Below are 21,484 nucleotides of genomic sequence, written 5' to 3' on the forward strand. Positions count from 1 at the left end.
GTGAAAGGTGCAGAAAGTTTACTAGCGAGATAATTGTGACTATTTACACAGAGAATATACAGACTGTTGCACAGCATAACATACCTCAGTTGGAGAGAGCCAAGTCTCCCAACCCAGCTTATCAAGCTTACAGTATATATACAGATCCCATCCAATCACTAACAGGGCAGACTAATTAACTATGTACAAAGAGTATCACCTGGTAGTTTAACACCTGGATGTAAGATCATTTAACCACTCAGCATGACAGCCATGACTTATACACTAGATCATTCTGATCTACACTCAGTAACAGCTTTCTACCTTACTATAACCTAGAAATACTGGCCAGACCTATATGGGATCATACCCTCTCTGAAACAGAAGGTTCACAGGGTCTGACTATTCATGGTTTGCCTTTCTAGCAGTTCAGTATGCCTTTCACCAGTATCATCTGGTCTGCTGGCAGCAACTCCTTGACGGTCCCTAATCATGCAAGTAGGCCTGATTTTCCTAGGCAGAGGCTCTGGGGGAGAGGTGCTTAAGAGAGTGGGGCAGATAAAGGTAGGTTGGCTGCTGGGTGGGAAGGAGAGAAGGAAGGTAGCAACAATGAAGGATGTAGCCACCAAAGTGCGAGAAAGGAAAACCGAAACCGGAAGATTCTTAACATGGAATATCTCTATCCCAAGTGTATCTTTACATGCATGCATTATATTACTGAATATCTATAAAACACAAAATCTCATACTTATTTGTGCTGGGGCCAGGCTGCTTTGGCCTTTATTTATTGTGAGCCATCGCATAACAGAAGTCGACCCTCAGTCTTGCTTTAACTTTCTTATGCTGGCGTTGTTGTTGCTCAGTTGCAGAGTCGAGTCCAACTCTTCGCGACCCCATGGACCACATCACGCCAGGCCCTCCTGTCCTCCGCCGTCCTCCAGAGTTTGCTCAACCCCACACCCACTGCATCAATAACACTGTCTTAACCATCTCATCCTTTGTTGTCCCTTCTTCTTCTTTTCCCCTCAGTCTTTCCCAGCCTCAGGGCCTTCTCCAAAAATTAAACTTTTCCTTCATTTTACTTTACATTATGTCTGCTTTTCACACAACCTGTTTTCATTTATTCCCCAACTTTCCCCTCAAAGCAGCTTAAATTGTTCTCCTCTATCTGTTTTTATTCTCACCACAACTCTGTGACGTAGATTAGGCTCAGTGTATCCCAAGGTCAGCCAGCAAGCTTCCATGAAAGAGCAGGGATTTGAACCCGCATCTCCTGGATTCTAGTCTGACACTGTAAAACCACTACCCCACTTTGAATCAACTTTGGGGAGTTGCTGCTACCCATCCCACGTCGAAGACGGAAAAGCAAAAGTACACCTTTGTTTCTTACTGTCAGCAGTTTTGCTTACGATTCCACAATGTCCTAAATCATATGGCCAAAAAGAAAAAGGAAAATTTAAGCAAGGAACAGAGCTAAGCTGTTTTATCTCGATGGTCTATGTCTCAGCCAATAAGAATTTTATTTGACAGTCTGAAAGTGTAGTAATTTTCTTTTATAGTGAAAGGAAGAAAAATATTAAAGCTAATAAATAATGAAAGGTCTTCCAGGAGAAGTCTTAGAATATAGCCTGTGCTCCCACGTATATATTGGTTTAATTGTGTCCCCTTAATTTTAGCAGTTGATTTGGCTGAATGGTCAAGTGATCATCTTTTTTCAAAGAAGAAATTGGGATAACATTTCAAATAACTTGGCTAATCTCTCTTGGCTGTTAAGAAAAACTTTTGTGGGTATCAGATTTTATTGCATCCTCGGCATTTATAAATTGACGGGCTGCTCGTTTACCTTAGTCGTCGGTTCCAGTTAGAGCCCGCCATGCAACAGAAGAAAGACGTCGCATTGAACTTGACATGTCACAAGTGAAAGGGAGTTCGTTGAGCTGAGAGGCAACCTTCCCCCTCCCCCACCAAGAGGTCCAGGTGCAAAAGCCGGCTAAATTTTGCTGCGGCAGGCAGTTATTTTAAAGCCGTTTCTGGTTCAGCATTTTATCGAGCCCATGAGTAAAATATTCTGAGAGCAATGGCAGTTTCGCAGATGCAATTTTGGAGTCAGAGATCTGAATTTATTTATTTTTTAAGTGGCCCGACCTCAATGCAGTTGTTCAGTACTGGACGGTAGAATGTTCCAGAGCATGCAAAAAAACCCCACGCTCTCGCCTTACAATGCTGATCCTTCACAATACTGAGCACGCACGAAACCAAAGAATGGGGCCTCTCGGGGCCCGACCCCCTGACTTCCCATCCAGCCCCCAGGCCCTCTGAAACATCCTTATTTCTTTGGTGCCGAAGTGCATGGTCGCGCCACGCCATCACCTTCACTGAGCCCGCCTGCTGGAGTCCCACCCCTCCCCTGCCCCTGCAGCAGGAGAGGCAGCGATTGAGGCTCCCTCCCCACCTGCCCCATGCCCCCCCTTTTTAAATGTCTCTGACTTTAAAAATCCTGGCTACGCCCCTGGTCCTACCATTTTCTGGGATGGGAGGCCTGGGCATGTCTTCCAAGGAGTAATTCAGCAGTCTCATTCACATTCGAGAACATACAAGTTATGATCCTGCACACAGCTGTCCAAGTATGGGTGAGTTAGGGAAGCTAAAAGGAATCCAGTCCTACCAACAGTCCTTCCCACATGGCACAGGAAACCTTAGTGACAATACACTTCTTCAATCGTTGACTCATCTCAGTCAGCATTTTGGGTTCCTTCTGTGCTTTCTCTTTTCTTCCCTCCCTCATGGAACAACTGAGATTATCCTCCACGAGCAACATATAGGGTTAGAGCTTACGGATCTTACGGAGCACTTCCCCTATGCTCGGGGCTGGGATAGCCTCATAAACAAATGAAACATGGGAATGCCTCGGGGAAGAGAGGGGAAATCAGCACGAATCAGCCCCCTTCAGCCTTGCACAAGCAGAAATCCCTCAACCTCAGAGGGTTCATAGGGCACATGGGGGGAGGGGAAGATCCAGATGCATGAGATCCTTCCATCACACATCTGTAGAATCCAACTCATTGATTTTTACTCTCAAGCACATTGACTGGAAGGTATTCTCAACAGTTTTGCAACCTGGAGCAGATAGATTAATAGATTCAAAGTCCTCCTTTAGATGCATTAAGAGATTTGAAGTCTTGCTTAGAGGTGCTTTGGGTTATAGTGACTTCCTCCAAATAATTAATAAGGTAAAAACAATATTAGAATCGTGAGTCAATGGTTTGCTACATCTGTTCTTCATACAACAAGCAGACAGACTTCTCTACTACACTTTCTTCCCAAACAAAGACCACCATCCACTGTAGACTTTTCTCCAATGAAGAAAAATTCAATTCCTTTACTATTTTGCTATGCAATACTAAACCCTCCCGAGCCCACTGATGACAAGGGAGGGTGTAACTCTTCATAGACTACTGCACGGTTAATTGCTTCTTTCAGTGATCTTTCCCTCTTAAATCATGCTAGTGGAATTGCTCGTTGCACTCTAAGCTTAGTTGTGTCAAAGATTCTCTCAACAGCATTATGATCCTGACTGTTTAGTTTTAATTCTTTCACGTTTCAGGTGGTAGATGATTGCCATGCTCCCGCTTTCGGATAATTCGTCCACATGGGAGGCTGCAAAAAGGCAGAGCGTCAGAGCAAAGGGGCAAGTGTACAGACATGAATAATTAAAGGTCAAGGTTCCCTTGCTCGAAAGCCAGTCGAATCCGACTCTAGGGTTGTGGTGCTCATCTCCGTTTCAAAGCCGAAGAAGCCAGCGCTGTCCGAAGACATTTCCGTGGTCATGTGGCCGGCATGACTAAACACCAAGGCGCACGGAAAGCTGTTACCTTCCCACCGAAGTGGTCCCTATTTATCTACTTGCAATTTCTTGCTTTCGAACTGCTAGGTTGGCAGGAGAATAATTATGTAGTACCAAATTTCTTAGTGAAGTAATTACTTCGATACCACCACAAACTCAGTGGGCAGTTTGCACAGCATCGTGTGGAACCTTGTGACTTGATTACCTTGTATACAGTCAGTGACTATCACAGTGCCAAAATCCCTGCGCATGAATACATGAAGCTGCCTTATATTGATTCAGACCGTTGACCCATCAAGGACAGTATTGTCTACTCGGACTGGCAGTGGCTCCCCAGGGTTTTAGGCAGAGGTCTTTCACATCATCTATGACCTTGTCCTTTTAACTGGAGATACTGGGGATTGAACCTAGGACCTTGCGAAGGAGGAGGAGGAGGAGATTGGATTTATACTGCACCCTTCACTACCTGAAGGAGTCTCAGAGCGGCTTATAATCCCTTTCCCTTCCCCGCCTCACAACAAACACCCTGTGAGGTAGGTGGAGCTGAGAGAGCTCTGAGAGAACTGCTCTTCCAAGAACAGCTCTGAGAGAACTATGGATGACCCAAGGTCCCCCAGCTGGCTTCATGTGGAGGAATGGGGAATCAAAGCCGGTTCTTCTAGATTAGAGTCCAGACTCTTAACCACTACACCAAACTGGCTCTCTGCATGCAAAGCAGATGCTCTACCACAGAGCCACAGGCCCTCCTGACTGTGTCACGCTTGTAACTTCACGAACACAGAGGAGGAATTTTCAAGCATAGGCGGCTTATCCACAGAATTATTACTTTATTCCCAAACTGTTCTTCTCAAAAGCTTTCTTAATCAGAATAGTAGACTTTTTAAAAGAGCACACAATTTTTTAAACCACAAGAGGTCTATGCATGCCATGTTTTAGGGTCATTTATTTTAAAAACGTGCACAGGTATTGTTGTAAGAAAGGTGTTGTGTTATCTTTGCCAGCAACTCATTAATCGCGAAATTAAGTATTAGAAAAGTGCAGAAACAGTGAACACTAGGTGTCAGTCTAAGAAATGGAAAAATATCAAAAAACCTGTTGTTTCCAATCAGGTGGATAAGCTAGAAAACCAGAACCAGCTGTGACCACATTCGCTTGTAACTGCATAACGCTGTTAACAAGCCAATCTTCCTTAGAAAAACTGATTCCCAACCCATCAGGTTCAGTTGAAATCAGATAAGTTGACTATTAGAAGCAACAATGACTTCTCTCTCTTAAATGCTCCTGAAGTGGTTTCGAAAATGCATCCAAAGTACCTGACAACATTGGGCATTAATTTAACATGTCAATACCTGTCAAGGCAGCACGCAAATGGCACCTGCCCTTAGCAACTACAACATTACACAGGAACGGGGAAGGGGAGGTGGAGAATACTCCTGGGAAGAACCATCTGGCTCAGGGATTTAAGGCTACTGTTGCCGATTTGGAACGTGCTATTGGTGCTGATCCCGCTAGTCCATTGGGTTGCCGAGGTCCCCACGAGGATCGCAAGTGGCCGATGTGCTGACGCAGCATACCTGACTTGGCCACACGGAATCATCTTTATGGATTACATTCCTTTCTTTTTTAAAAAAAAAAAGGGAAAAGATTTTTGAAAGTTGGGACTTGGATCGGCTTTCAGTTCAGCTTGTTCCTCTGCAGGAGTTTTATTCGTTATTTATTAGAGCATTTATATCCCGCCTTTCCTCAAGGTTCAAGGCAGCTAACAGTAATAGTTCAAAACATTTTTCATCTTAAAACGAAAAATAAAATGTGTGTGTGTGTGTGTGTGATGTGCCATCGAGTCGCTTCCAACTTCTGGTGCCCCTATGAATGATCGTCCTCCAAAACGTCCTATCATTGACGGCCTTGCTTGGGTCTCGCAAACTGACGGCCACGGCTTCCTTTGTAGAGTCCGTCTCAGGTTGGGTCTTCCTCTTCAACTTTTCCTAGCCTTATTGGCCAGTTTGCTATACTGGTGTAGCCTTATTGGCCACTTTGGTGTAGTGGTTAAGTGCGCGGACTCTAAACTGGGAGAACCGGGCTTGATTCCCCACTCCTCCACTTCCACCTGCTGGATGACCTTGGGCAAGCCATAGTCTTGGCACAGCTGTCCTTGAAAAAGAGCAGTTTCTGTCAAGAGCTCTCTCAGCCCCACCTACCTCACAGGGTGTCTGTTGTGGGGAGGGGAAGGGAAAGGAGTTTGTAAGCCGCTCTGAGACTCCTTTGGGTAGTGAAGGGCGGGGGATAAATCAAATCTCCTCCTCCTCCTCCTCCTCTTCTTCTTCTCCTCCTTCTCCTCCTCTTCCAGTGACTCTTGTCTTCCACAGCACAATAGCCTCAGTTTGGTCATTTTAGGTTCTAGGGAGAGTTCAGATTTGATTTGATCTAGAATCCACTTGTTTGTCTTTTTTGGAGGTCCACGAGATCTGTAAAACTCTCCTCCAACAATAAAACAGCAAACCCTAAATCTCTTTCCCCTTCCACTCCCTTAAAAGATGCCTGCCATTTCAACTCCCCCCCCCCAAAAAAAACCCCTGGCAAACAGGCAGGCCTTGCAGTGCCTCTTGAAGATCTCCAAGGAGGGGCCCCCTCTCACCTCTTCAGGGAGCCCATCCGACAGAGCTGGAGCCACTATGGAAAAGGCCCCGGGCTCTGGTTGACACCAGACAGGCCACCCTAAGTAAGGGGGATAGACAAAAGATGGCTGCCTGATGACCATATTTGGTGCACAGGGACAAATGGTGCAAGATGGTCCTTTCAAGGTAAAACTGCAAGCCCTGTGTGACGCTGCCCCCTCCCACTCCATAACCTACCGTACAAGTTACCAGCTTACCAAAATCAGGACCCATTGGCTTGTACCCAGCTAAGCCCAGGCACAGAAACCATTTCCACACGCACATGAGGGGATTGTCATTTTTCCCTTTTGCTAGCAAGCCCTCATGAAGCACCACTATCAAGGGTTCCGCAATCGTGGAGGGGGGCGGGGCTTTTGAGGGTCCACAAGGGGCTGTGGCCATAAGGAGCTCTCTTTGGTACCTTGGATCCTTGCCATGGAAAGCATCCAAAGGCAACTGAATGATGCACCAAAATAATGAGATGCCTACTCAACAACATCCATGCTCTCAAGCGCTGTTTTGAATGACATGCAAAATTACGCAATTTGATTCTTTCAGCAAAGTCTGAAAATAAGTCAATGAACAAGTCTAATGTAAGTGAACTATTTCTACGATGTCCGTTCTTCAATATAAGCAGGAGGAGATCCCAAGTTGGATCCACACATACCCACACACTCTTCTCTTGCATGACTGTCGGGCTCTTCTACTCAAGGGGTGAGGTGTGATTGTTGCAGCTTCCCCCATAGCTACACCTCCCCACGCAATATGCCAGAGAATTTTCAAGGAGCCCATGATAGTCGACTGCAGCTTTCCAGGGGTGCACCAGGAAAAGGGAGAGGCAGGAAAGATCTGTTCCACAAGACGAGTTCTGGCTGCAGTTCTTGGGACCCACCCAACCCTCATGTCTTAGGGAAGCATCATGCCCACCTCTATTCTGATATCCTGACCATTCTTAACTGGACTTTGGCCTATTACGCACAGGTGTTTTGCCTTGCCTTCACTGTGCATGTCGGTCAGGTTTTCTTTTTCATTCTGCATTGTTTTCCTTCCCTCGTTTGCTGTTTCCCCGGGTTTTCTGAGAGTGCTTCTGTGACAGTTTTTCCTTTGCTTCTCTTCCGAGCCGAAGGTAATTCAAAAGCATACAGGTCCCTTCAGATGTCCCCCCAACCCTCATAGGCCACTCCCACATCCAGGTCATTCCACCCACTCTGTACCTTCCGCCATTCATCCGTGTGTCCCTCGTTGTTTTCTATTTTTTTTAAAAAAATTACAGGCAGCATGAGTCTAGAGATATGAGACTATCACTAGTCTCAGATCGCTGTGTTTTTTTTAAAAAAAACGACTCCTGGCTGGGCTGCCTTCTCCTGCTGCCCAGTTTAAACCAGACAGTGGGAGGAGGAAGTGCGGAGTTGTACCGGTGGGGAGCCATCAGCCCCCAGATGGGCTGCACACACAACTGGCGGCAGAGAATCCGAGCAGTCAAACCTTTTTGGTTGTGGCTCCAGAATAAATGCACTGGAGAAAAAAGACTGGTGCGTACGGCAGGTACAGAATCCAAAGTCATAAGAACATAAGAACATAAGAGATGCCAATGTTGGATCAGGCCAAAGGCCCATCCAGTCCAACACTCTGTGTCACACAGTGGCCAGAAATACCAGGTGCCACCAGGAGGTCCACCAGTGGGGCTAGGACATTAGAAGCCCTCCCACTGTTGACCCCCCCCTAGCACCAAGAAGACAGAGCATCACTTGCCCCAGAGTCCCTATCTATACCTTGTGGCTAATAGCCACTGATGGACCTCTGCTCCATATGCTTATCTAATTCCCTTTTGAAGCCGTCCATGCTTGTAGCCGCCACCACTTCCTGTGGCAGTGAATTCCAAGTTTAAAGCCTTGACTGCTCGGATTCTTTGCAGTAAACTGTGCAACGTAACGGGCCTTTGTGTAGGATTTTAGTTTCTCCCAAATTTGTTCTGCACCAAGACAGGTCTTCCTTGAGTTTGCCACATTTGCAGATAGGCTGTTTAACCGAATCTGTAGTATGGCTGGAATGAAGACTACAAGGATTTCCCCAGATGGGGTTATCAGTAAACGTAAATACAAAAGTATGTTCTGGTTTGCCGAATTGTATATGCACTCTGTGACTTTGTGCTAAGCCTGAATGTTTAGTTAGCCAGAGGATTGCTTCCATCCTGTGATTCATTAGATCCCTATGGGATCGCCACTTCCTTTATTTTATACAATCACAGAATGTATTAGTTTGTCCTATTTTGATAACCTCACTAATTAATGTCCGGCACAGGAAGCTTTATTACTTCTTTAAACAATCTCATAAAACAAGGACTTTTCCTGGTACTGGATTGGCAGTAAGTGACAGCTACAAGTAACTTTCTAAAGACAGGGCGGAACAGGATTTTCCATGTACTGCTTGACACTGATTATTTTCTGACCAGGACTTTAACACACGGAAGGTTTAAAAATTAAAAAAGGGACATGCAGCAGGAAACCCCGCATTACTATTTTACATAGATCTGACTTGCATTAAAGTTTTGAAACTTTAGAGATTTCAGGGATCAGGTTTATATTTCACATATAGGAAATCAACAGCCATGAGTTCCTTGAAATAAATTTCAAAGCCATATTTAGGATTGTGGATGCAACGACAAATTCACTATACATAATGGCACAATATGAGAGCAAAAACAGATTATTTCAGGGGGGGGATTTGTAAAGATTTGATCATTTCTTCCTGTTTTACTTTTAGATTTTTACATGGCTATGTTGATTTTCTCTACTACTTGTTCCGTTTTCTTCCCTCATGAAAATGCAACCATTAAAGAAAGAAAATGTATCAGTCTTCAACGCGCCTAATTTAAATACAGACTGAGACCACTGTGGCACTGGCATAGTAGAAACCACTGAGCATACTTTGTTAGACTATAGGCACAAATCAAGTAATACGTACTGAGTACATCCAACCTATACTGGAGAGATTTTCAGGTCTCCCGGATTTTGAATTAAGTAATATGCTCTTGCTGGCTTCCAGCCCTCAGGTTACGCTTGCCTGCGCCAGATTCTTAGCCGCAGCCTATAAAATCCGCAAAGAACATGTTAAAGAATGATATAGATGATTACTGAGCCTTTTGAAGTTCTTAATTTTTGAAAGTCTAAACGTTCTGTCTTCTTAAAAAGTACTTGTATTTTAAAGTTTTTATCTAATTATTTCCAATGTAATGGCTGTGTACCTAGAGTATGGTATCCAACTATGTTTATAACTGATTTGTGCTGGTTATGCACCGAAATAAACTGAACTGACTGACTGACACAGACCGAGAAATTATAAAATCTCGATGCTGAAACAGAACCAGTAGTGGATGCAGGAAGAAAAAACAAAGTGCAAAACCCCCTTAAGACAAAAAAGCTGTTTAATTCATAAAAAATCTGTGAACGGCATGAGGAGAGTGGGAGCTACACCACTGGAAGAGTGAAAAGTCCCAAGTCAGGAAGGGAAGGGAAGAGTGGGCATCCCTTCTTTTGCTGTCTTCCTAGAGCCATGGTAGTTATCCTCTCAAACCTTAGCTTGCTCCTTTCTAATGCAATCCGCATGAAAATATTCAACATCTAGGATCCAGTGCTGGATGAGGAAGCCACTGTAGCATCAAAGACCTGGCGGGATAAAATACGTACCCTCAGGGCCGGCCCTATCACTAGGCCTGCTAGTATCTCGCCTAGGGCAGAGATACTAGCAGGGCACCAATTCCCCTGCCGCCACCCCCACCAAAAGCCCCCACCCTGCCCAAAGCCGCCCGCTGCTCATTTCGCCACGGTGGTAGTGTGGCGGCAGCGCGCATGCTGCTCTGCACCGGCCGCCGTGCACCCATGCCAGCTCCTGAGTAGCACTCAGTTGACTGCCCGGAAGGGAGCATGGAGCCTCCAGAGCCTGCCCGCCCCCTTCCCACATGCAAAAGGGCCCCAGGCGCAGCGACAGAGATGGGGATGCCGGTGGTGGGGTGCTTGCGGGGCTCGCTGATGAGGCAATGATGAGAATCGGGGGGGGGTGGGGGGTTTAGCTGCTGGGAGTAAGGGAGAAGGAGGTACGCGAAGGTCCCATGCCTACCTCCTTCTCCCTTACTCCCAGCTAAAAACCCCACCCACCCCTGATTCTCAGCATTGCCTATAGGGAAGGTATTATGTTATTCGGCCTGAAATGGTAAGGTCATATTAAAGTAGTACTTTTGAACTGGTGAAGTTTTGAGTGGCCTCCAAGCTCCCGTTTTTTATGAAGTTTGTTGTGTGGGCAGTGACCAAACACTCCTCGATTATATGGATTATCTAGAACCATTTCCAGTCTGGCTTTCAGATGGATCCCTTGGCTGCTCTAGGTGATTACTCTTGCTGAGAGAATGTGACCATGACTGTGTTAACACTCCTGGAGTGCTCAGCAATTTTCGATGCTATCGACAATGAACTCATGAGTACTTCCTAGTGCACTTTTCAACATTTACAGAAAAACAACAGGAGGAGCTATCATGGGTGTTAGAGCTGGTTGTTGCTTTTATAGAATCAAGATGATGATGATGATGATGATGATGTTTCCCTTTGAAGAGGGTGTTCAGAAATGCTCACATTTCTGTATAATATGAGCTTCTGGAACAAACAAAATATCTCCTGAGTAATCTTTGTGAGTTCTTTAATTCTCATCTTTTAAATCGGCTATCGAATCAGTCTGTGTTGTTACACATTTAAGTTTGTACATCATTGCAATAAAGAGAAAGGATAGCTATATTAATATTAAAAGTACCTCTGGTCCTGTTAAACTATATGTAAGCATAAAATAAGACCTTCTGTCAGTGGATGATGTCTCCCTGGGGGTATTCACCACCTGAGACAAAGATTCTCTTTCTTCCTCTACATCACTTAAATTTTTTGCTTCCATCTCTTCATCTGAGTTTAAACAAGGATGAAAATTTCTAAGCATCTCAGGGGGCACAAATGTAGACCATTTTCCCTTTGCATATGTAAATAGTTTAAAAGGGCATCCCATTTGTTCAATATTTACCATGGGGAAAAAATTACAGGCAATGGGGGGAAGTCAGACAAGATAATTTTCTTTTGACCTTCTAAAGCCATATGTGGGTACAATCCAATTGTGTGCCACACCCAGAGGCCTCAAACACTGCATTCCAAGAGGTACTGCTTCAAAATTTCACCAGAATGTCTCTGTACAACCCTGCTCTTTGAATTACACAAAAAGGTCTCAATTAAAATTGTCCATCCCTCCAATCCCTCCTTTAACCCTCTTATCTAATATTGTTCTTTCTAGATCGATTATCAACTGCTTCTACACAATCAGTTAATTGTCCCATCTCTTCACCTTTCAATCATTCTTTAATAATCTAAAAGCTCTATCTAATGTTTATGTTCTAGTGATTACAACTTTATATTTTTGTTTCATCTCCACAGCAGTGCAATCAAATACCCCCATTCTCCCATCCATATTTATCATATTTCCCTCTAGATCGTTCAGTCACTTGTTTTCTAAACATCACTTCCTGTATTGGTACTGAAAGACCAGGTCAAATGACTTAAATTCAAAATATTTTTGATGTGTCATCTAATGTTGGAAAGCGTTCTTCTCCCATTTATTCTATTTATTTTCTAATCTGTCCCTTATTTGTTTCATCTGAGAAATATGTGTTAATATCACCAGGGGTCATTTCGTAGAAAAAGAGCTAGGGGAACTCATTAGCATAACTCATTAGCATATGCCACACCCCCTGACATCAGGGTCCCGGTGGTGGACCTGCAAGGCCGGCGGAAGTGCGAGGAAGCCCCGCCAAGGCCCTCCCTGGCCCCAGGCACGCAGGGGTGGGGAGAGGCGGGGAGGAAGCAACTTACCCTCCCTCTTCTCCTGCCTCCTCCTGGCTGAATGAGGGCTGGAAGCGGGGCGGCCAGAAGCAGGGGGCGGGGCTTCATCATGTGCCCCGCCTGCTACACCTCACCTGGGGGAACTGCGTTCCCCCGCGTTCCCCCCCAAAATGACCTCTGAATATCACTCTGGATAGTGTTCTGCTCTAGGGATGGCAAGAAGAAAAAGGAGAATTCATTATTAGTAGTTAGTAGTAGTTGTTAGTACTGTTGTACTCCTGCAGGGGGGAAAAATAAGAATATGTTTGAGGCTCTAAAGGGAAAAGTTATTCAGAAAGTTAGATTTTGTTATTCTGTCTATGATGCACAGGAGTGGTATTGTACAATATAAACACGACAACCCCTCAAACCCCTACTTTTAAAAAAGCTTCTTTTAGGAGAATTTAAAAATGTTATTTAATTTTTTTCCTGTTTTTTAATGTCTGCTCTCCAGAAATATAACCGGAGATAACCCAGATTCTGACATAATCAGTTTGCTCTGACAAACAATTCCAAGTAATAGGGGATCTCAAAAATCCGGGGATATAATATAATATATACCATGAACAATGCAAACAGTCTGCAGGAACCTTGACTAGAGACACTCTGAAAAAACATTCGTTTAAAGCCATTTAAGAAAAACCTGCTGGATATTTAAACTGTCTGCAGAGCCCAAGGACACAGGACTTCGGAATACTTTGCTCTTAGTAATAAGATATATAAAATTGTGTTGGCCTTGGGCATTTAATTACCTTTACAATTCTACAAAATGTGATTTATTGTTTGCTCTCATTTTATTCCGTTTCATTAAAAACTACTCGATTTAAAGCAGAACTAAAACAAATATGTCCTCAGGATGCTTTCAAATACGTAGCTTGCTAATTCTAATTATCGTCACCAAAATCAGCACTAGTAATGGGGAAACATAGGACTGGCAAATATGAATAAAAGTGGGAAATGATTGGAGGGAAAGTTACTTCCCACCCCAGAGTCTTAAATGGTCTTGTAATTGCCAGACCTCATCAGTGTGCCCCCCAGTCCCCTCTCGCAACTGCTTTGCCTGGTTGCTGCTGCTGGTTCTCGGGTGGCAGCTCTCTCTCCTTCCACCTTGCCAGCCTGTCTTTCTTGCTCCCTCCCACCCCAATGCCTGAAATATTGTAATATTCGCATGCCGTGTTCGCTGACACACGTCATTTCCCCAAGGAGATTTATTTTGCTTATTGGAATACTTACATCCTGCCTTTCCCAATATCAGTAATGGCTCAAGGCAGCTTACAAAAAAACAACAACAAGGCACACCAGCAGTGGGCCAGTTTACTCCCACGTGACAAGCAGCGGACAACACTACGTAGAGCTTCACCCATTCTCAAATGCCCTTCTAAATATGGTAAGGTAAAGGTAAAGGTTTCCCTTGCTCGAAAGCCAGTCGGATCCGACTCTAGGGGGCGGTGCTCATCTCCGTTTAGCCAGCGCTGTCCAAAGACATTTCCGTGGTCATGTGGCTGGCATGACTAGACGCTGTGGGACACGGAACGCTGTTACCTTCCCACCGAAGCGGTACCTATTTATCTACTTGCAATTTCTTGCTTTCGAACTGCTAGGGTGGCAGGAGCCGGGGCCAGAAATGGGAGCTCACTCGGTCACGCGGCGGTATTCAGGTCTCGAACTGCCGAACTACAGACCTTCCGGTCAGCAGCTCAGCGTCTTAACCTCTGAGCCACCGTGGCCCCCCTAAATATGGTCGCCATGCATAATCTCCGAAAACAGAACAATGTGGGCACTGAGCCAGACAATGGTGTGTTGTAACAGGTCTTGACATTACCTGGGATGGGAAGCCTAGGAACAGTTTTATAATCTTATTCCTGTCCAGGGCCACTCAAGTAGTATGCACATATAGAGGGGGGGGCAAATGGAGGAGGGGTAATCCATACCAGATAAAGGCCAGGCCACTGTACCTGGCCAAGCATGAGTGGGTTAAGGAAGTTCAAACGAATCCATAGCCCTGTCAAGAGCCCTTTTGACTTGCTTTGAGCTGGATAGCGCAGGCAAGCCTGATCTCGCCATATCTCGGAAGCTAAGCAGGGCTGACCCTGGCAAGTACTTGGAAGGGAGACCTCCAAAGAATACCAGGGCTGGGACGCAGAGGCAGGCAATAGTAAGCCACCTCTCTGAAACGTCCAGGCCCCAACCATGACTTCCAGATGCACCCCTGCCCCCCAAAAAGAGTCCTTTTGACTTTGTATAGTATATTGATGTAAAAATCAGTTCGATGGAACCTACGTATATGCAACCGGTAGCAGCTTTAAAAAAAACAACCCACAAAACGAACTTTCCTGTCCAACCACTTTTGTTTCAGTGGGATCTAACCCAATCTATTGCTCACAGAAATTAATCTCGGCACTGAGATTATGGGAAAATGAGAAAGACCAGAAGGAAAACAAGATGCACGGGGGAGGAGAGGAACATCCTCTTGCGCAAGTTTTTTCCACTCACGCATCTATAGGATCCAACCCATCTATTTTTACACTTTACAGGGTAATATTAACTGGAAGGTATTCCAAGTAGTTCTGAAACCTGAAGTAGATTAATTTTTATACTCCACCCTTCTTTCTCCTGACCTGGGTCGCCCAGGCTAGCCTGAGCTCATCAGATTTCAGAAGCCAAGCGGGGTCGGCCCTGGTTAGTATTTAGATGGAAGACCCTGAAGGAAAACCATAGTCATCGCACAGAGGAAAGGCAGTGGCCGAGCCACCTATGAAATCTCTTGCCTTGAGAACCCTGTGGGGTTACTGTAAATCAGCTGTGAATTGATGGGGGGGGGGAAAATACTTTTCCAGGGCTCTTTTTGTAGAAAAAGCCCAGCAGGAACTCATTAGCATAATAGGCCACACCCAACAGCAGAAACTCATTAGCATATTGGGCCACCCCCCTGACAGCACAGCTCATTAGCATATTAGGCCGCACCCCCATGTTACCAGAAGTGTGGTCATCCAGCCACACCCACCTTTTGCTTGTTATTCTGTTTACCTTGTTTGCTGTCAAAACCCAGGGCTTTTTTGTAGCAGGAACGCCTTTGCATGTTAGGCCACACACCCCTAATGTAGCCAATCCTAATGAGTTTCTGCTGTTGGGTGTGGGCTATTATGCTAATGAGTTCCTGCTGGGCGTGGCCAACTCGGGAGCCAGCCGGAACTCCGTTCCTGTGCGTTCCTGCCCAAAAATAGCCCTGTTTTCTACCGATGGGAGTCCAAGGTGGGCATTCCTCCTGGCTTCTTTAAAAATGCCATTCCAAGATGATTGCAGCCATAGCCAAAAACGTGACAAACCTCATGGAGGGGATGGTCAGAAGCAGTGTTCCCTCTAAGCTGAGTTAGTGAGCTGGCTCACCATTTTTTAGCCTCCAGCTCACACATTTTTGTCTTAACTCAGGAAGGGATGGCTCCAGAGCAAACTACTTTATGCAGCAGCCAAATCGCTTGCTCACAACTTTAATGTAATAGAATTTTTGCTCAGAGGACTCCAGAGTTTAGCGGGAGCATTGGTCAGAAGGGAACTCTTGTGAAGATCTAAGTTGGTGCACACACTCATACCAAGAGAGATGGTCCTTCAGACATTGTCAGGCACTTTACGGAAACTGTTTGTACTAAGCACCTGAAACACTAACATACCAGCAGGGGAGAACTATCAGAGCACTTTAACCTTCCAGGACGTTCAATGGATGACCTCAAAGTGGCTGTTTTATTACAAAGGAACTTCAGGAACAGAATGGAAAGGGAAATTGCTGAATTACAAGTTATTACAACACTTGGAACAAAAACCTCCCCAGGACTCAACAGGGATATTGGATTTTTATCCCATTACATATGCTAACTCATTCAGTCCTCACATATGCATTCTCAGCAAGAAGGACTATAAATCCTCTGTATTTTAGTGTATTTCTTTTTCAGAATAGTATATTAGAATACGGAATGCAAGGAATATTGGGATGTCCGCTGACAACATTACACCCAGCTCAAAATATGCTATTAAGTGCCCTCCACGCCTGAGAGGAGAGAATTAAGATTCAGTTATTTCCCGCAATTATAAAATAAAACCTTAAGACATTTATCTATTTTGATATATTTATTGCTTAAATCTGTTGACCTTATAAGCTGAACTTGTTATTTAGTTTTTCACTTTGCATAACTTAAACATCATCATGTTACATGTTAATTCGTCGTTTAAATCCCTGCCTCTAAGTTTAGAACCTCATCTACCATTCCAGTGTATTTGGAAAAGTGTGCCTTGCACAAGAAAGCTCCTCCCTTGAATAAACCTTTGTTGGGATTAAAGGTGCCCCTGGACTCTAGATTTGTTCTACTGCTTCAGACCAAACACGGCTGACCATCTGGATCTATCAGACCAGCAGTGAGGGATGTGGGTGAGTGACAGCTGGCTTTGAGACTGGGGGCCCAAAATACTCTCTTTGTATTAAGGGCGCCAGTATATGCGAGATACGTATGTTGTCGAAATCTGCTTGAGTTATTCAGGAAGCCATAGCTATCCCTTCTAATACTGAATATGATTCAACGATGCACGTTTTCTAAAGACCTAACTCGTACTATCTCCACCAGAATATATATAGACGCGCTTCATGAAGTTGAAGGAAGGAGTCTTTTTTGTTGTTGTTGTTGTTCAGCCGCACAGTTGAGTCCGACTCTTCGCAACCCCATGGACAAGATCTCGCCAGGCCCTCCTGTCTTCCGCCGTCCTCTGAGGTTTGCTCAATTTCATGTTCGTTGCATCTATGACACTGTCTAACCATCTCATCCTTTGCTGTCCCCGTCTTCTTTGACCTTCGATCTTTCCCAGCATCAGGGTCTTCTCCAGTGAGGGCTCCCTTCTCATTGGGTGGCCAAAGTATTAGACCTCACAAATCTTTCTAAAATTTATCTGGGCTTCAACGGAGGCCTTATGCACAAAGAACAGCAGAACCTTATGATGCCAACATCAACAATCCAACGTAGCATCGTTTTGGCATTCAGTACCCAAAGCAAACAAAATGAACTAGTTCTCCCCGTACTAAAGATGCTAAGAAGGCCTACTCTGCTGTTCTGGACATTTGACAAGTCTTTCCAAAACCAGTTTCTGTCGCCTTCTTTTTTGTTATTTTGTCATGACAGCAAAGACCAGCACCCTGCCCTACCTCATTCCTGCACCCGCAATACGTGCCTTTACCAGCTCCCCTTTTGAGTGTGGCGTCAACCTGCCCCACCGTGCTGCCAGCTGGTCTTGGAATGAAATTCTAGGACTTCTATTTTGGTGAACATTTTCACCTTTAAAGCCCTACATGGTCAGGGGCCTGCCTACTTGAGGGACCGCCTCTCCCCATATGTGCCCCAGCGAGCACTGTGGTCAGGGTCGCAACATCGCCTGACCCTCCCTGGTCCGAAAGAAGCTAGGCTGAATGTCACCAGAACCAGAGCTTTCTCAGTGGCGGCCCCAACCTGGTGGAATGAGCTCCCGGAGAACATCAGGGCCCTGCGGGACCTTTTACAGTTCCACAGGGCCTGTAAAACGGAGCTCTTCCACCAGGCTTTTGATTAGGAGCCGCCACTGATGAGTGTGCCCTGGAACATCGTCTGGTCTGAAATTTTAGAACACCCTCAGGCATGAGATTCCGCTGGACGCTACCCCTATCGTTGGATGGGATTTGGATTACCACCCTTTCTGTTGGGTTAATTGCAACTGGTGTTGTTTTAAGTGGTATGGTAGTTATTAATTGTTTTAACTTGGTTGTTTATGCTATTTTAATGTTGTTAGCCGCCTTGAGCCAGATATCTGGAAGGGCGAGATATAAATAATAAACAATGAAATAAATAAATAAATAAATTCTTACCAAATTAATCAGCTGAGTGTGGACAATGTCTTCTACCAGCACTGCGGAATCATGGAGAGGCCTGCGAGCATCCCCCAAGGAAAACCTGAAAGGCAATTATTTTGAAAACATTAGTTGGTGTTACCAAGGGTCATTAAAAGAAAGGGCGGGAATATTCCATAAAGAAGCAGGATTTGACTATGTAGTGCAAGTGAATCAAAAGAATAATTGCATTACAGATTCAATTAAAAAAAAACCCATACACAATATATCAATCATGAAATTATAGTCCATCAGCTCCCACAATGGGGATTCATAGAGATGCCAGCTCCAGGTTAGGAAATTCCTGGAGATTTGGGGGTAGAGCCTGCAGAGGACAGGGACCTCAGTGGGGTACAACGCCATAGAGTTCTTCCTCCAAAGCATCCATTTTCTCCAGGAGAAATGATCTCTGTATGGAGATAAATTGTAATTCTGGGTGGTCCCCAGGTCTCACCTGGAGGCTGGCATCCTTAGGATTCCAGTAGCTTTCTACCTTTCCCCTCAACCCTAAGCAGAACTGTTAATACTTTCTTCAAGTGCTGAAGATTATTATGTGTGGTGGCAATCGTAACAGCTCTACAGAAGGGCACAGTCACCTTGCTGTAAAAAAAAAGGGAGCCCAAGTCCATATTTTACCGATAATGTTACACAAGCCTTTCCCTGTATTCCCTTTAAATTAGCGGCACAAGTGCCAAGGGGTGGAAGAGTGTATGCAAGAGGGAGGAATGCAGTGCACAAGAGCAGAGCAGAACACGGAATGTCCAATCTGCTGGAATTTTTTTGCCAAGGCAGAAGTTGTGGCGTGAGGCTTTGTGGCCTATGGCCACCACGGAAGCCTTAGATGCCAGGGCAGGTAGCAGTAGGCTTGCCATTCCCCAGGTCTGGGCAGCGAATCCCCCAGGTTTGGGGGTTTCTGCCTGCTGCTGGCCAGCTGGGGAAACCCCACCCACAAAAAGCAACGTCCCTGATGTGATGACATCACCCAGAAGTGACTTCACCGTGTTGGGAACTTTGCATGGCAACACTCTGGTTTTGGGGCATAGATTTTACCATAGAGTTTTGCCCAAAAAACAGAGTGTCGCCCCTGATGTTGCAGCCCCCGCCCCCAAAACACATGACGTGCTTTGGCGTGTGTGACGTGTCTGCAATCACATTGTGCACGTTGGGGGCGGGGCCACAATCACCTGAGGGAAAACCATAGAGTTTTCCCTTGGATAATAGAGCATCCCCCCACAACGTGCCTTCCGGGCACATTACACACGCCGAGCACATCACACGCTTTGGGGGTGGGGTCCTCCCACCGGCCCAATCTCAGCCGGCGGGCGGGGGTTTCCCCGCCCCTCGGGGTGACTTGGCAACCCTAGTAGCAGCCTGTGGGAAGTGGATTAGATGATGGCTTGGCAGTTACCGGGGTGTGCTGCTAGGAAAGGTTGAAAGCAGAAGGAAATAGGAAGACCCAACATGAGATGGATTCACTCAATAAAGGAAAGCCATGACCTTCAGTTTGCAAGATCTCAGCAAGATTGTCAAGGATAGCACATTTTTAAGGACATTAATTTATCGGGTCAAATAAATTAGAAGCTATTTGACGGCACTTAACAAACACACACATACTGAGGCCTATGCAGTTGGCTGTTAAGAGCAGAACTGGTGCTGGCAAAAGAATGATGAGAGAGAAAATTGTCGTAGTAATATACTGCAATTGGCTGGTGATTGCTACTATTAAATTAAACTACTCCACTCCTCCTCTCTCTCCCCAACTGGCATAAAAAAACTGATAATCTACTAAATGGTCCTCCAATTCATTTGAGTTTTATTATCCGGCTCTAAACTTTTTCTCTAGGGACATCTCGAAGAAGCTCTTCAAATCTAAACAGGGAGAAATAGAAACCTAAACTATTTGTTTAAGGGTCACATATGAATCTAGGCTGTTAAAAGGGAAAGATAATGGGGCCTAAACGCTGACCAGAACTATTGGTCAGAATAAAGTCACAACAGTGCCTAAAAAAAAATTACTAAAATGCAGAATGTCCTATTCTATGAAGATTATGGTGACTGCAAATGAATACTGGAAGCCTGCCTAGAAGAGAAAGTGTGATCAGATAAGCACTGTTTGAAGAACACTGATTATGGCCAGGCATTGACAGCAAAAAGCAACTGGGGAAAAGTGCATTTCAGGTCAGAGTCTCTGGGAATCCAATCTTAGCCGCTGAAATGGAATGAATGACTTAAGAGATCATCACCGCTTCTGAATGTACTTAGAGTAGTTACTTCCACACTCTCATCACAGTACTTTGTAGAATGGTTGTTTTTCTCTTCTGTATACAAACCAATGTGCCAGCATTTAAAGTTTCTTACATTTAATCAAAATGTTTGTGTTATTGTCTTTTTAGCGCTAAAGAGCTTCCAGATGGAACTCTTCTAGAGGCAAAGAAAGCCCTTCCTCGGCATCTGTGATATGAAACACGAAGCACGCTTTCTACAATACATTGTATTTCCATACCCTCCCGCTGTTCCGTTATACAAAAGTATGGCTTGGGCAGCTACGCACCAACATACAGTGATTATTACAAAGGGGGAATATCATTTTTCCAGCTGTGCCAACTGCTTCCCCAAACATAAAGCATGGTAGGGAAATAAAAGAATGAAAGCCCAGACATCCAGACACCGACAGTCTAATTAGGAATAGGCAACTGGTCATATGGGGGCTTCTCTCTGTCAGGTTCGTCAGGTTCTCCGTCAAATCACTCTCCACACACACCTTTTCAGTGAAAGGTTTTATAAGATATGGGATGCTCAGGGTTTGAACTCTTTGTCAGAACTGGGGTGCCAAGGCGGGAAAGGCACAGATAGTTACAATCCCACATTCCATTCGCACATGTCAGCTTTACTACAAAGACCATGAGAGATATACGGTCTATAACTAGCCAAACACAGACTCTTCTCCGAGGACACTTCCTGTGTGAAAAGTGCCTCTTGGGGTGGCATGGAAGATTTACTGAAGCTAGCCTTCCTACTACAGACACTCACTCCCCCCCCCTCAGGAATGCGATGGCAGGCAAGGGTAAGCGATAAGCACATAGCCATAGGACGGGGCGGGAAGAGGGAAGGAAAAGGTTACAGCAATCATCATGGCAGGAACACAACAGGTACAGTTGGTCAAATGCCCGAGCCTGACAGTTTTCCAGTTTCTGCTTTGGAG

General features: G+C 45.1%; 1 protein-coding gene across 1 annotated transcript in view; it reads right to left on the reverse strand.

Moving 5' to 3' along the window:
• The window catches only part of LOC107123756 (transcription initiation protein SPT3 homolog), a gene marked incomplete at its 3' end in the record, with an annotated part of 250,489 nt that overhangs the window by 31,685 nt on the left and 197,320 nt on the right, over nucleotides 1-21,484 (reverse strand). The window contains exon 2 of the mRNA XM_015427097.1: nucleotides 18,262-18,346. Coding sequence (XP_015282583.1) covers nucleotides 18,262-18,346 — 85 coding nt within the window. The remainder of the gene's footprint in view (nucleotides 1-18,261; nucleotides 18,347-21,484) is intronic.

Source organism: Gekko japonicus, unplaced genomic scaffold (genome assembly GCF_001447785.1).
Source record: "Gekko japonicus isolate JY-2015 unplaced genomic scaffold, Gekko_japonicus_V1.1 scaffold536, whole genome shotgun sequence".
Lineage (NCBI taxonomy): Eukaryota > Metazoa > Chordata > Lepidosauria > Squamata > Gekkonidae > Gekko > Gekko japonicus.